At 42.4% G+C, this 17,329-nt stretch overlaps 1 protein-coding gene across 2 annotated transcripts in view; it reads right to left on the reverse strand.

Moving 5' to 3' along the window:
• Gli3 (GLI family zinc finger 3) overlaps positions 1-17,329 on the reverse strand; it is a 264,925-nt gene that overhangs the window by 104,643 nt on the left and 142,953 nt on the right. For both annotated transcript variants that reach the window (XM_050142747.1, XM_050142748.1), the window contains exon 4: positions 12,533-12,638. In XM_050142747.1, coding sequence (XP_049998704.1) covers positions 12,533-12,638 — 106 coding nt within the window. The remainder of the gene's footprint in view (positions 1-12,532; positions 12,639-17,329) is intronic.

The raw sequence follows: 17,329 nt of genomic DNA on the forward strand, positions 1-17,329 counted from the left end.
ATCTTTTCTCTCCCAGAAATTTGCTCTTAAGGCAGCTAAATTTTGCAAACTGTATAACCATGTCACTGACATCTGCAGTGAGGTAAAACACACTCAAAAATCAATAATCTTGGCATTTATTAGTGGAAGTTTAAGGGCTTAACTTTGAATTTGGGAGTTATTTTTCTCTGCTTCAGCTGTAAGCTATACTTCAAAAAATTAAAAAAAAAACCATAGAAGCAAAGGAAACAGCTATGGCTGAGACATGGGAATATTGGGGGTTTTTTTGTTGTTGTTATTTCTGCACAGAAGACAATGGACTTCTGTAAAGGATAATGACAGGATTTACAAGTGGAAAAGTCTAAAATTCAGAAATACAAATGATGAGATGGCTTAGATGTGGCTTTCAGTTAAATGGAATGGATAGGACCCCCACCCCCCACAGGACAACTGACACTTCCTAATTGGTCATGAGGGGACCAACCTGCACTGCTTTCAGTTGCCTTCTCCACACTTAAAGGAGAGCAACTGGCTTAGCATTCACTCATTTTAATGACTGCAGAATGGCCAGGTTACAAACCTGAATGGATCTCGACTCTTCTCACTAATGACTTTTAAAAAATGTCTTTAGAGTCATTTAGCAAGTATTCTGCTTTGGCAAAGACCTCGGGCAGATGGAAGCTATAGACTGAACACACAAGCCAGAATCAAATGGACTGGAAGAACTAGGAGACTTGTGGCTCTGAGGAATGTCATTCATGCAGAAAAGCCTTGTCAGAGCAGGGCCAGGGAACCTCGTGGGAAGAAAGCAGAATAAACAGTTCAACAGAGAAAACAAAGACTGGCCAATGGCCTTTTCTAAAGCTTGAGTACACTGAGACTTCAGTGGGTGCCCACGAAAAGACTGCATCAAAGAAGACCCTTGCAAAGCAAATAGACCTAGGAAGAAGGCTTCCCTCCCTCTACACATGGGGGAGGGGCTGCACTCTGCATTTTCTTCCCATTCAACCTCTTCTTTCGAGGCAAATCTCTTCCCCACAAACAGAAGCAGCAAACAGTGACCCACACAACCCAAGTCTCTACTTAGGCTGAAGGGTGGAAAGGTGGAGAACTCAGCCTGAGTTCATTATGATGCAATGGACATTTGCTTCGGATCACAGAATGAAACCGCAAAAGCGAGCACGTGACAAGGCAGCCAGGTCAGATCCCTACCGCCTGCTGGCTACCTTTCAAGAATGAGGAGTCACTCCCGAGATGTTCAAGGACTGGCAGAGAGCATACGAAGTCCACAACTGTGTCCTTTCTGCAGTGGCAAGTGGCATGCACTAAGGCACATAGCAGGTTCCTGAAGCAGGTCTTCCCTGCTTTTTGTCCCACAGTCCTTCTACTTCCAGAGAATCTTGAGATGGGAGAACATTCCTTCTATGCAATGACTGCATGTACTACTGATGTGGGATTTTTCTCTGTATGCTGTGATTACCATTGGTTAATAAAGCAACTGCTTTGGGCCTATAGCAGAGCTATAGGGGAGCAGAGATAGGCGGGGAAAACTAAACTGAATGCTGGGAAAAAAGAAGGGCAGAGTCAGAGAGAAGCCTTGGAGCCAGCTGCCAGAGAGAGCTGCTGGGAACTTTACCCAGTAAGCCATTGCCACATGGTGATACACAGATTAGTGGAAATGGGTAAAATTAAGATGTAAGAGTTAGCCATTAAGAAGTTAGAACTAATGGGCAGAGCAGTGACTTAATTAATACAGTTTCTGTGTGATTATTTCGGGACTGGGCAGCTGGAAATCAACAAACGGCCTCCTAGTACATACTACAACAGACATAAAAACTCAAATCTGTGGAGCCCAGAGTTTGGTCATTTAAATAAGATTTAAAAACTTCAAGCTGACCTCTTTACTTTTCCTGACTACTTCCAGCAAAATGGAAGACCATGCAGGCTTTGAGTGGGTATACTGTGTGTGCGTGTATGTGTGTGCATGTATATAGTAATAGAATGTGTGTGTCTGTGTGTATGCATGTATATAATAATATAATGAAGACTTATAAGAGAGCAACCTAACATACTATTTGTCTGTGTGTATATGTTTGTAGTAATATAATAAAGGCCTGTAAGATAGCAACCTAACATGGAAGGTCACATAACACTAATATGATCTACATAATTTTAAATTGATTGTTGTAGCCCCAGCAGGTAGGATGTGATCAACCGGAGTACTCGTGAGGAGTCAGATTGCCTGTTAGGGCTTAGGTTTATAAACTGGAAATTCCCCCAGATGTTTGCAGTGCATTCTGAAAATAGTTCACACTAGAAATGTGGGGAAATTGTTCTTTGGGAGAGCTAGAGTTTGGTTTTTCAGTAAAAAGCAGTTTATAGTAAGCGAGCAGAGCTTTCCTCACATGCAACATAAATCATAGTAACATGTTTCAGTGATTTCTACTGTCAATGGGGGAAATAATTTCCGTGGCTCCTTCCTCCCAGCTCCACGATAGGACATAATGTTTGCTCCCTTATGCACATGGCTGTTTTAGATATTATCTGCACGCATTTCAATGAGACTATGACTCTCCTCCCAGGAAGTAAAAGGTGCATGTATCCATGTGACATAACCTCTGTAAGCTAAGCCCTTGCAACCTGGAGTGACCCAAACCAGGCCACCAGACACCTAAGAAACAATTTACCTGGAAGTGAAGGACCGTCTACAGATGAACCTTCTAAAACATCTTTAGAAATTAATGGGGCCACACCTTCTACGGGTTTACATGTGTATCAGTCCTAGAAAACACCATTTTTTTTTTGGTAATCATCACCAGCTCTGGCTCTAATTATCCTCTCCTCTTCCACACAGATCCCTGAGCCTTGTGGGAAGGGCTGTGATAAAGACAACCCATTTAGGACTCAGTGCTCCAAAGTCTCTTCACTCTCCATGCATTGTGCAGTTGAGGGTCTCTGTGTTAATTCCCATCAATAATAAGAAGCTTAGCCAGACAATACCCCAGCAGGGAGAAGTGGGCACAAAGTCCTACCCCTAACCGAGAAGCCATTTGCAATTGAGACCTGCTGGGAGAGGGAACATCAGTTTTCTCCAGTGGAGTGATGCTGACTATAATATACTCCAGAGCGAGCCTCATGCTTAGGAGTAGTTGACAACACAAAGCAGTCATCAGCTTCTTTTTGTTGGGTTTTGTTTTGTCTGTTTGTTTAGTGTGCCTTTTTGTTTGTTTTGTTTTGGCTTGGTGGCTTTTTTTTCCCCCTTTCCTTTTTCCTATTTTTTTGGAGAGATAGAATATGAAGTTGTTGGTAGGATATCTGGGAAAATAAGAGGGAGAGGAAAGATATGAACAAAATATATTATATGATTTTCTTTACAAATAAAGATGACTCTTCTTACTGCAGAGGGCGTGTGATTCACTCTAGCTTGTAGCTTTGGGTCACAAACATTCATGTTTTGCTTTCCTGGAATGCACCTTCATGCTCTATGGCAGCTCCTGCCCTGAAATCTTTTCTTTTCTCCTGCTAATGTAGACAAAAGGGACAGAGGACTCAGGCTACAGAGATGGCTTGATGCAGGTTCCCTTTCAGAATGCTGAAGGCAAAGCAAGGTACATCACCTACACCTCCAGGAATCTACAATAATGACTGCCCTGGCAAGACCTGCCCACTGGTGCAACAAAGGCACAAACATCACAGGAGCTTCTGATTAGATTTAAGTCCCATTCCACAAGATGAAACCCATACAGGCACATTATCAGGGTAATAATCTATGGCCAAACAAGTCATGGACCCTAGGGGAGTACCTAACCACTATTTATATGACCAAACAGACATAGTATTAAACTGATTCCTAAAGACTTATCATTATACCCATAGATCAATGAATCTCTCAGGTTGCTTCATCTGAGAAACTTGCATTTGCAGTAAGTGGTATTTTAACCTAGAGACCCACAACTGGCCATCTAGTAGAGAACAAGAGATGTCAGAATGCTCAGCACCCCAGAGAACATACATTTCACCCTCCCCCTGCCTTCCTCTGCCCATCCGGGATCAAAGATCACTGTAGAAACTGGGGTAGAAAGAGTGAAAGCAGAGCCAATGGACGACTACAAGGTAAGCTCGTCTTCTGGACAAAGCAGGGCAGCTGTGCATATGAGCTCACAGCACTCGCGAGAGCATGCCAAGACCTGTGCATACCCAAGCTAACTAAACGCCAGCATAGAGAGCAGAGCTGTGCACACAATCCCAGCTCCTGCTGTGGAGCTACCAGAATCTGTTAGATGCTGCAAGACACAGACACCGTTTTCCTTAAGAGGGTGGTTCCTGGTGAATCACCCACATATTCTGGTCTTGGGGAGGAGGGGAAATCAAGTTGAATGGGGGTGAATCTAGGAAGTTAGGCAAAAGGAGTGAATTATAATCCAAACATGCTGTAGACTCAAAGAATACATTTTTTTTAAAGATAAAAACAAAGTTCTTTTAAATAAGTACAGAGGGGTGAGGGATCACTAGATCAAGCTTTGTACTTGGTGTTTTCGGCTTGAGAGTGTGCTGTTGTTTTGTCTGCTTTCGCCTTGAGTTTTAAAGCTTGGTGCACCTTCACGATTCCATCCAGCGAGGGCAAAACCAAATTGCAATGTAAGCATGCCCATACCTGCTCTGCTAGGAAAAACAAAATTATGTATTAAAAAGATTATGTATCCAAATGTTTCACCACCGCTCCCTGGCACATGCTGTGTAAAAACAGGCTACCTCACGGCACATTCTCGGCTGCTCATTCCTTTTAGTACGCCTGGATCATCCAAGAGGCGATACTCTAGCTAATTTGGCATTTAGTATTCAAAGAGTTCACAAGTCATTACTAGAAACATATCTGCTAACATTTTATTTTCCTGGTGACTGAATTTCCCTGGGGGCAGGTACGGGGATACAACAGTAACAAGAATGAATGACAGGCAGCCCTGTGTTCTGGGCCCTTGGTTCCCCAGGGAAAGGACTTAAATGAACTTGCTGGGCAGCTAGAGGAAACGGCCTGTCTTTGGTTAGTGCAAAGTGCGCTCTTATGGCTAAGAGAAGTATGGACCCATAGAAGCCCTGTCCTCAGCTCCAGTCAGGGCAGCATTTGCGTTGTGAAACTCACTTCTAAGTGTCTTCCTCTGGAGATAAATTTTGTTAAAGTTCAATTTTATAGAACTCAAATTTTGAAAACTAAATAAAAGGAATGCAGTCAATTTCTGTTTTCTTTGAAGGCAGGCTTAACATGAGTGGAAGCATTGTACTCAAAGAAAAAAGTCGGTTACAGTCCAGTACCTCCCAGGCCCCCACAACAGGTTTGACAGCAGCCTCTATAGAGTCGGCAGCTTCCGGTTCAGTGACCGTGAATGCCTCAGTCAATATCTGCTCCGGACCGTGTTGCTGAGCGCAGCACAAAGAACACAGGAATTTTTTTTCCAAGAAGCAGCCGCTCGGGCTCCGTGAATGTATGCTGTAATTAGGGCCTGCTTTCTCTGCAACTGAGGAGGAGATTCAATATTTCAGTCATTAGAAACACTGCAAAGCAGAAGTATTACACCTTTTGAATACAATCTGTTTCGTGTTCGACTCTTAATGTCAAGTAAAACGTGTATTGGCTGATCAGAATTTATGATGCCTACCTATCAAAATTTTGAAAAGTTTAGCAGGTGCCAGTCCCATATTCAAGCCAACAATGGGGGCTGTCTGTGAAGGTCAGAGAGAAACGGATCCTGAAGGTTCTAAGACTGTTGTGCTTGCTTTGAAAAACCACAATCAACCATTTCACTTATATTTTGAACTGAGACGAAGTACAGTTAAAACTCTCAGGCACAGAGCAGAAGCGGCTGAAAGTTCATGAGAACTACAATGCACAGCCCTAGACGCAGCAGCGAACAGTGAGCCTGGAGGGGGCGCTGTTTTAGAACGGGGCTAGCAACACTAGCATCCAGGTTTTTCAGATCCCACTTTCTCGGCTGCAGTTACTCGCCTATGCCCTTACTGTTAGAAGTCGCTGGAGAAACAGTACACAGTGAATGTCACGGTGTTCCAATGGAACTGGACTGAGAAACACAGATGGTGGGCCAGCCTTGGACTAGGGGCCCCACGCTAATTCAGGTGGCTGCTCCCAGTAGAACTTGGTAACAAGACATCCAGACAGGAAGATAAAAGTGAGGAAGCAAGCTGAGTATCTGAACGAAAGACGTTCCAGGCAAATAAACACTGAGGCCTGAATTCTATTGGATGTACCTAAATAAGTGTTGGTTACTAATGCGTGTTTTAACGCCGACTTGTCAAAAGTCATTAGATGTACCACACCTGTGGCTGGATACGTAAACTGTCCTGTCAGCCTCACATTCTGTAGCAGTGTGTACCGATGTCTAAGTTTCTTAGCAACAGAGCAACTTTTAAATCAAAAGCCTGAACATGTATGAAGCTTTTACAGTACTCCTCCGGACTGTCATGTGTTCATCTTAGCATGCATGTTGCAGAAGCCAGTATCAGGTGCCCACACATCCCACAGGCAATTGATAGAATTAGTTAAGTAAAACCCGGGCTTGCAAAGTGCATGGTGTTCATTTTTACGAGCAGAGCAAGGAATGTGTAGTCTATTCCCTAAACTAAATAAAATATAGGCTTGGCCCACTAGAAAGCTGTCTGTGTTACGTTTGGATGCCCATAAGCTTAAAATGGGGCTAATTATAAAACCTCCATCATAGGACTGTTTTAAATACAACACCAGATAATTACGGAAAGCCTTTAAAACTGTAAGTCATCACCATTGGCTGTGGTCATTATTATGTATTTTTTTCTCATGCAAACTCTGCTTCTTTTGTGCTTTATCCATGGAATTCTGATACTTGTAATATAACTAGTGACCCAATTGCAAGGAGACAGCAGATCTCTGCAGCAGTAGCTGACTGTGGAGGGATCAGCTTGGCCGTGGGAAGCCTTTACCAATGCAAGAGAAACTTTTAACAGAATCTCAGCAATCAAGCATTTTGAATTTGCGCTCCTGAGTGTGCTAACTTTGCCAGCATGAGGAAACATACTGTAACAAAATGAAACAAATGAAAATAAAGAGAAAAAATGGCAGCAGCCCAACAAACAACAGTGCATTGTCAGCATTAGAAACAATTACTTGGGAGCTACAGTGCGTAGGGCACGGGCTCAGTCATGCATGTGCACGGAAATAAGAGTCGTTGCCTTGAGAGATGCAATCACGACCTAGTTTTTCACCTTTTCTACGTGGGAAGGTGGGGTACTTCTGTTGCTACAGTGCTCAGTGTAATCTGATGCTATTACACGTTACCAGTCTCAGAGTCATCTATGGCAGATCCAAACACTGGATGGTATATAAAAAATACTTTTCTTTCTTCATTTTTAAATTATACTATTAAAATATTCCTAACCAGCTTGCCCCAAATACAAGATTTTTTCTAATTTGCCATTATCTTAGGGAAGTAGTCCCTCAGAATGGAGCGAAACCACTGTTTTGCATATGTACCCATGATGAAGATTTAAGTAAGCGGCCAGGCTGAAAGCTTCTTTTAAAGAAATATATTGTGCACGCCCAATAAACATATTTAGCACTAAGGAGATGCTGAGTTCAGTGATGCAGGAGACTAGCAGGCAGAGGAGTAGCCCTGGTCATCTACTTAACGGTTTCTTTCTCTAGGTATTTACCATAATGGTCTATCTTCTCTTGCACTCTTTCCCTCCGGGAAGTAATGAATGCAATCATTCTCCAAACTTGATGCTCACCTTCTGCTCTCAAGCTAAAAGGCTGTCTAATCATGGGGGGAGGGGGACCCTCCTGTCCCAGTGTACTCTATTTCAAAGCTAATATGAATGCTCTTCCCTGTGCTTCCTCTCCAGGCAGCAGGAGGTGGGCCACTTCTTGTGAAAAGAAGAGCTCTTCTCAGAGTGATTGCAAGGAGCTGGGTAGCCTCCATGTAAGCCACCTTGACTCAAGGAAAGGCACCAGTAGAGTGCTGGCTTCTCACAGGACAGAAAAGAGAAAGCAGCTTCTCTAAAGGCATCAGTAGAGTGGAAGGTGACACACACCACTGTCCTGTGCTGGCTGGAGATGAAGCCTAGTGAGGTGCTATTCTCACCCACAGCACGAGGCAAGCAGAGCGCTCAGTTCCACTGGCAAGAAGAACAGATCAGTGGGGCTTGAATTATTGCAGTGGATTAGTAACTAAGGACTCAGCTTTGAAAAATGAATTGCGGGTCTCAGTATAAAGTAAAGGAGAGTCCAACACCTAATTCATACTGGTTCATGAATGAGAAAAACTTAGATCAAAAGAGTTTTACATACAGAACAGACCCCAAAACATCCTGGGAGCCCTAATTGGATGTGAATGAAATCATACTGGAATTCAAAACACTTTATAATTTAGGTTGCTAAAAATACATCATGTCTAGTTTTAAAAAGAAGCGTGATCAAGTAAGTTCCAACGCTTAAAACGCACACACGCTTTACACAAAATGCAAGAGCACACATTCTTCACTGCTGGAGAAAACAGTCACTTGAAAATGCGAGTGTATTCCCGAGGAGCAAGACATAATCAACCAACTGTCTACATTTTCAAAGAAGCTTTTAAGACTGGTAGTAAGCTGGAGGCTAGGGAGCTTCAAGGCCCACAGAATCCAGTGTGCGATCGCAGGCTTTGCTCTGATACAGGGCCATGTAAACAACTGAAGCCAGGAAAGAGAGAGAAGACTGAACAGAATCCCACATGCGCTGCTGCACCGTGAGTCTGGCTCAGGTTTACCATTGAGGAACCAAACCAGTTCAGTAATAGGCTATGCAGACTTTGGTGTTTCCCCTAAAACACTGTGTTTCCTTCTACATAAACTCTGTGCTCAAAACAATCAGAGAAAGAAAGAGACATTCTATTGTCAGTTGGGCACACAGCCTGGTGAATTTACTCAGAACACCTCAGAAGATGAGGAAAGAGTTCTCATAGTCAGTGCTTAGGAACCTATTTGAATGTCATAAACATGATGCAGCAACTGTCCGTTTCATAAAACAATTTATTGTGACAACCTATAGACAGAGATGATATCTATGCCATGACTCACCTACTTACTATACCTTTTAATTTAAATTTATGATTTTTGAGCTAAAAGAAATACCAATATATCTTATATTATTTCCAGCACTGTATTTCAGTCCATTTAAGTTTCTATACTTGAGCTACCCTGCTCATCCATAACGTGCAGATAACCATACAGAAGCAAGGAGGTGAGCTAAAGGCATTTCAGATCACCAGCTCGGCTTTTAAACATAAGCTGACATATCTCCGTACATATTTATAAGGCTCCTTGGTTATTATTAGGCTGTAATTGCAGTTGTTCTAACACCTAATAAGCCATGGTTGGAAAAACAAAAGCAGGTTAATTTGTGATTTCCTCTACTCATTCAGAGGCAAATTAAGTGTCAAACAGCTAATACAGAACATATTTCATTTTATGAGATTTTAATTTAATTCTGCACCATATCATTGATGCCTTAATATAGGGTGGTTTATCTAAAAAGAGGGGCAATTTATAAATCTTTTCAATAGAATCTTTAATGATGGAATATGATAACATAATTACCGCAGTGCCTGACGTCCTGCGGAACCCTGGTCTGTCAGCATTTCCATCAACACGGGCCCTTGTTTTTCAGAGACTTATAATTTAGTTTCTCAAGTTGGCACCAGAAGAACAATTGTGTTTACAAAATAATGAGAATATCTCCAAGTTTTATCTTCCTGTAATTAAAAATGTTCGCTCTAAAAGCTCACTTGATTTCATTTTCTAGAAGCCAATTAAAGGCAAGCATTTTGGCATTTCAAATTCTGGAAAACAGACCTTTTTATTTTACAGTTACTACTTTAAAGATTTGGGTATATAGGCCACATTTGCTGTCGACACTCTCAGCTTTAACAGTCGCAGGTGTGCCCTTACCACCTGTCATGACTACAGGCTGCTGGGGTCATCATGGAGACAGACCAGAAGAAACCTGGTGCCTGGGTTCACTAACCTTAAGCACGCATTCAGAGAGCCAACCTTTGCAAAATATATACATGATTGTTCTTTTATTGAGTGAGCCCTTCCTGCAATGCAGATAGCTTCATTTCAGTATGTGAAAGGACCACACCATGGTGAATTTTGCTAGAGTGTACGGCACAAGTGACTGGCAAAACCAAAACTCAGCCACCATCGCAAAGCCTGGAGCGGCCTGCCTGGCTGTTCAATGAACCCCATTTCCATGTCTTTCTGCCCATATGCTGAGACCTTTCCACAAACTAGCAAAGAGGAGTGACAATTCCTAAGCAAGCAAAAAGAAAACCACAACAATATTTGGGTACACACGGGATGCTATAGACACAGCCTCCTGGATAATATGAACGTGAGCCACAGCTCACATTGTTGACGACAATGCCAAGAATGTTATGCTACAAAGGCATAGAGATGTGACTTGCTCTAACTCCTGGAGCCCACGTTTTCAGCTCATTATCTACCCAGGGATTGGCTAAGACAAGCAGAAGTGGAACAGTCCCAAAGAACTACAGACATGAGGTCCCTGTTCCACACCCACAGCCACAGCATTCTATCGGAACCCTCAGAACTGTCAACCAGCCTTACAGCACAACTCCTTGATAATCATACATACAGGCTGCTGCTCAAGAACAATTTAGTCAATTACTGCGTAAGTATCCTAAAACTTGGCTGACGAAGTAGAAAGTACGAGGAATCTAGAAAGCCCAGCCCAGAGTCATAGCTGAAGAAAAAGCCCAAGGTCAACTCACAGCTCCTCCAGACATGGCTTAACCTTATCTGTGCCATTGCCTTTGTTAAGAACCCAAGCACGGCCTAGAATACGTAACAGGGGCTATAGGAAGCTTTGTTGTTACTATAACTCTGTCAGAGAACCAATAGGTGGACTTGTAATTGATAACCTATTTGAATTTACTTCTAGGATGAACTACAAAAAACCCAGAGGAAAGAGTTCGGTATATTATTTGAGGTTAGTTAAAAATATTTCTGTAGAACATGGTTTTTGAATGAGTGAAGAAATCCCAGATTCCATAGGAAATCTGATTACATTACTACATCAGAAAGACTCAGATGTGGGCGAAACTAGGCATCTTTGTCTCTAACGTATTATGTGATCTAGACACAAAGACTGAACCCCTTCTGAGATCCATGTGGCCCCATCCACAGCATAGAGGTTCTGTAAGACCAGGAGAGCTACGTGTCACCTTGAAAACTCACAATTACAAATCCACTTCCCTTTGTGTAGGAGGAAACTGGTCCTTTGGTTTTATGTGAGTGTATTTTTAGCAGGCTTCAGAACCCTGTAAATACTTGCTAGCATTCCAGTAAAAGTCACAAGAAGAATAAGTCACAAGTTCCTGCCTTCTCCCTCTGTAAATACCCACTTCTGCAATACTCACATAAGTCTCCATGCAGATTTATTACTCACCTCCAGGCAAATCCGAACTGAAATTACAATTCAGTAATGGGAGATGGATCCAAAAAATGGTTGGTAAAATATTATATGTGTACTTGGGCATGCAGTTAGGACTGTTAATATCAATTAATTCTGTTCACAGAGGAGGACTTGTTTTAAAACAACTTCATTTTTCTTCTGTATACCATATAATTACACAGCTGTAACTAATAGTCAGAGAGGGGCAATCTAGCATCTATATAACCAGTGTTATCCTTCAAAGTATTATTCGTGCTTTTCTAACTCCACTATCTCAGAACAGAAGGTGATTATTACATATGACTACATGTGTACCAAGGCCATTAGCGGGGAAGAGCCCCTCCCGGAGAGTGTGTCCAATCATTACAGTATATGACAGTTTTCTGGATGGTACTACAGAACAATGGCATGTTAGTTTGTAAATCCACGAGCCTTTTTCTTTCCCCTCAAAACCAAGTGAGACAATATTTCCATCAGATTTTCTTTTTCCTTTTATTATCACTGCATTCTTTTCTTTTATCTTACGTGAACCATGTGTTCAATCACATTTGCCATTTTGTTTGGGTGACATTCTCATCAATCACGTGACTGTTTAGCATTATGGGCCATGGGGACTCTGAAAATCCTCCAAAAAAGTTTTGTTTTGATTCACTGTAATCCTTTGGTCAGAACCTTCACGTAACAAAAATTTTAGCATGTAGAATTTCAAACCTAAATCACAACCAAACATATTGTAAGTGGTAAACTTCCACTTTTGTAAGGTTTAACTTTAACCCTTTAACTTTAAGTTTATAACTCACATTATATGAGAGAGCCGTCTGTCTCTCATCATTGAAATATTCAGAAAACAGTGGCCAGCTAAAGCATCTGACAGGCATCCTCAGAAAGCTCAAGGTCTGATTCAGTGAGTCTAGCAACAGGCAGAGCTTTAAGAGTAACATCTTACACTGCCATTGCACCTTCAAAGCCCAGAAGACATGCATTAAGAGTCCCGAAGCCATAAAAGCCAGTATTTAGATCCATTTTATTAATGGGTAACGTTTTAATACTTACACATGTAATGGAGGAATAGGAGATGGATCATAATGGTAACGGCCCTCATGATGTCTGGCATCAATTGGTACAGGAGGATGGAAGGCAGGGAAAAGATGAGGAGGGTCTGAAAAGGAAAGAAAGCACACCTTACATAAAACGATTACTTTGAGATATCATTTCAACTCAGGACAACGTCACTGCATGGAATGTCTTTTAAAAATTTCAGGAGTTGAGACCAAAGACATGACTCCAATGATCAGGAGGACTTGCTGCTCTTGCAGAGACACCCGAGTTTGATTCCAAGCACCCAGGTCCAGTGGCTGAAAAGCACTTGTAACTCCATTTCCAAGGGATCGAACACCTGTGTGTGGCTTCCATGGGCTCCTACAGTCATGTATACATAGCCCCATAAAGACATAAACATACACATAATAAAAAATATAATTTTAACAGTGAATTTCTCTGATAATTATTGGAAGCTAATGAAGAGGTTCAGTGATATACTGTAGAAATATGACCAGGCAAATAATAAATGCCTGCTCTGGAGAAAGTAGAGCCTATGAATGTATCTAATACCTTACCAGAAAAGCAAGAACGGGGAGAATAGCATGGCTTCCTACCCTGGAAGGAAGGCTGCCCAGAGGGAAGGCAAGCGGGAGACATAAAACCAGGAAGAAAACTATACAGTCAAGTGAAATTTTAAATGAACGCATTGCAACATATTGATGCATTAGTGTTGTGCCCTTGGTGTTTTTAAAGGTGTCTTTCCCATGGATTCTGCTGGTATCTATGTACATACAGTCACATATATTTACATGGTTCTAAAAAAAATTAAATGCGTGTTTCCCTTTCTTTGTTCCAACACCAGGGTAGTCAAAGTTCATCTTTTCCAAAAGAGGCCCATGGACCTGACTGGGGGTGATGATCAGATCCACCCTGCTTCATCACAGAAGGAGATGGAAGGTGGGATTCCTTCTCACATCTTATCCATCAGCTGCTAGGTCCTGTATATGTGTTCTACGTTTACATAATCTCCTTACCCAAATTTACTTGTACCCGTTGTCTCTGCAAGTCTGAAAATAAAGTTTTATGTAAAATATAGTGATCCGCTATGCAAATTGAAGAGAACTTAAATGGGTTGTATAACTAGAAGTATGACTGATAGTTTGCACTAATGTTTTATCCAAGTTCCAAGGAATAAAACAAAAGAGACTAAAACCTGTCCCTTTAGCACTAGTGCTAAGTGACATTACAGCAAATATGCCAGAACGTGATCCCTGAATGTGGCCCTTGAGCACCGACAGTCACCCACCACAGCAGAAGCACACACAGCTGAACACTCCCGCGAACTGACATGCACAGCAAACACATCTTAGAACGGTACCCAGCTTCTTCATGGGTTCTGAAGATTCTAATTAGCAAGCTTAAAGGCAAGTCAAACATGGTCAGTCAGCAGGTTTGGGGCATCCAGACCAGTCACTGGAAGGTACAGAACCAAGCAACAAGGGCTGGGAAACTGCACCAAGCACAGTAGACACGTGTGTGAACTGCACAGTCAGCAATGATGTATCCTGACTAAGAACGCCAAGTCGTAAAAGTTAAGTGGACATGGTGACTATTACACTGTTGCTGGATCCAGCTGAATCTCATTTCATTCCCTCCAGATCCACCCAGTTCCCATTTTATCCTCAATATATCTTTTAGAATTAAGCTGTGCTCCTTTTTTGTGTGTGAGGGGGGTCCCCTTGCAGCCTTCCTTTAAAGACATAAGAGGGAAAAACTGTGAGTATGCACTGACTCAATACACGTGGCCCACCAAGGAGGGGCCCCATCTTCACTAGTATCCCGCAGTGTTCAAAAACCTAGGAAAGAGCACAAGAGGTCTACGAAACAGCAATGTCGCTTATTCCATGAATATTTGCTATACTAGTAAGCAAGGAGGGAATGAGCAGCACAGAAGCAGAGAAGGAATGAATTTGGAAGTATCAAGTCCGTGTCACTGTGGCATCATGAAGTTCATCAGGTGGGGTTATGTGATCACTTGCCATGCCTCACACAACACATAAGTACATATGACAAACACTGACTGTGTTTTAACAGTTATCAATGGATGTAAGCCAGTTCTCCCGTAACACAAGCATCATTCAGCTTGCTTAGTTTGAGTGTAAGGTAGAAGCTTATTCAGTCAAGTGGCGAATTCGCTGTTACTCTTAACTCAGCAATCCTGAGATGAAAAGCCACCACACGGAAAAACCAAAACGTCTGCATTTATCTAACAAGTTTTGGTGGAAGTTATCGTATGCATTCTCCTTAAGACAACATGGAACTAAATGGAACAGTCTTTGAGACGAGTTGGGAAGCCTGCCAGGTTCTCACTAAGTGTGCCTGAAACTTTGATTTTTGAAAGAAACCCACACACTAATCACAATCAAATCTAGGATAAAGACAGGTGATCATCAAAAATGGGCAGTCTCCCGTTTCTTTCCGCACCAAAACAGGCTTGGCTCTGCAGCACCCCATCCCACCCCACCCCATGTGTGCCACCATTCTCAGAAATGAAAGAAACACATTTACTAGAACTGTGCGGGAATTGTGCAATCATAAAGTATGGCTCACTTCTGAAGGCCTTCTCACACACGCCTGTCTCGGGTGGTACTGTGACAACTGTCAGACTTGGAATGTAAGAGTTTCAGTCCCTTATGTGCTGGTTCATGACTATACTGTTAACACTAATCCACCAGATAAGGCGATGGTAAGTGCCTTTTGTTCTTTCCCTGTGGGTGCAACTACAAATTATGACTAAATTCAATACGATGTTTTAGGCATGAAGTGTATAAATGTACCCATATTTAATGACTACCTCCCATATCCAAGAAATAAGTCATTACCTTTTATATGCGTCTGTCTATTGAAGTTGCAGAAACTATGTTCATAGGAAAGGAACCAAACCGTGAATCCAATAACATCAGGAGTGCCTACTGAGTGTCACAGTCTCTTTCCTGTGACAACGTACAACATGACTGTTGGCCTTGAAGGCATTTTCCCATCTTGTCATTTTCAAGAAGAGTTTCATTGCAGTTTTAGTCATGGGAAGAAAATATCAGATACAAGTACTGTGGCGTTTAGTGAAGTCCGCACCCACTAAGCCTACAGTTTTCTCATTTTGAAAGTTAATTCCAAGTGCATCTTGTAGATGTTTACAAAAAGTGTTATGCTCAAGGAAACTGAAGTATGAATTCCAGAAATGGGTCGAAATAAAGGACAGAAAATTAACAGATGTGGTGTTGTGTAGCCAAAAGACAACCAGCTGTAGTTTAATGGCTTGCAATTCATGTGCTTCCCTATTGATTAAGTTTAAACAGGATTTTCTCGGTCATTGAGGACCATGTGAACAATAGTAGCTGTTATTGGTTATTCATGGGAATCATTCCTCTTAAGCCACTTTTTGGGGACTGGTAAAGACAACCCCTCTTTTGAGTCAAAGCAAGCTTGACATAGTCTGCAATGATAAGGAACAGATCACAGAAGAGGCACTCCTCTAGCATGGGGAAGTGACCGAGGTGAGCCCAGCATCCCTCAAAAGACATCCCTGAGTCCACAAATGCCGGCCTCACCTTGCATCTCCGTTTGTTGTTTCTATGCAACAGCGGCACACTCCATCACAGACCCAAAACACTGTCCAAGACAACCCCCAAGACAAGAAAAGGTCCCTGTTGCCAGCAGTCATCCCGAAATCAACCACCTTGAGGTTTATTTTTTACACATGAGCAGCGCAGCTGGGGTGCATCATAACTCAATGTGTGCAATATGTTACAGCGCCGTGGCCATCTTTTGCCCTAGGATGTGACAAAACACTCCGTGATGACTTCTCCAAAGTCAGGCGAAAACTGCTGAAGCAGAAGGAAGTGCCACTAAACCTGGCTACCTCCTATTTATCATACAATTTCCTGACTGATGGGTCCACAAACCAGCTGCTAAGTGCTGTGTACTCTACTGTCAGCAAACTAACGCGCTAAATGGAAGACAGGGAGAATAATGTGCAGAACTGGGAGAATCAATTTTACTGGGAGAATTAAAATTCCAGCAGGTAGGGGTGGGTCTGCAGAGCCCTAGGAAGCAGTGGACTATAAAGAAGCACGGCTGCAAAAATGATTCATTACCGATCCGCACAAGGTTTGACTGTGGTACCAGAGGTCTCTGATATAAAACAGAGATTTGAAAGGTGTGTCCTACCAGGGCCCTCAGTGCAATGGATAAATAATTGGCTTATATGCCTTTAAATAGACGCGTGTAGTAAAAGTACTGAGCTGGGAAGAGTTGTCAACATTCAGTTTCACACTGCCTGTCATCATGCAAAGTATTAGGGGGTTCATTCGAAACCAGAGGCATTGAGTTTGAAGTCTCTTCACAAGAGCATGGGTTGATCATAAAACCTATGACCAGGGAATAACCAAAGGTATGTGGAGACTGATTTTCAGTTGCAGGCCTCTCCCAAGAAATCATTTTAGTATCCTCAGGCTATCAGATCTCTTGGATGCCATCCCCAGGAACAGTCTTTTAAGGTTCGAAATTTACATACAAAAATTGTAGACTAAAAAAGAGAGCGATCAAAGTCAACCCAGGCAGTGCCCTGAAGGAGTAATTCACCAAAGGATGCCAGTGGCCTGATGGCCCAGGAGGCTGCAGATGAGACATCAGCAGAAGGAATGGGGAGGGGCAGAAGTCCTCCTGGTTGATTTAGATACCAAAGTGGTGTGGCTTGGGACTGTTTCAAGACCAGATCTAGAAACGCTGTACCTGATGTTAGTGGACCCC

The sequence above is a fragment of the Alexandromys fortis genome, unplaced genomic scaffold (genome assembly GCF_014885135.2).
Source record: "Alexandromys fortis isolate MF-2015 unplaced genomic scaffold, M_Fortis_MF-2015_v1.1 scaffold_5, whole genome shotgun sequence".
Lineage (NCBI taxonomy): Eukaryota > Metazoa > Chordata > Mammalia > Rodentia > Cricetidae > Alexandromys > Alexandromys fortis.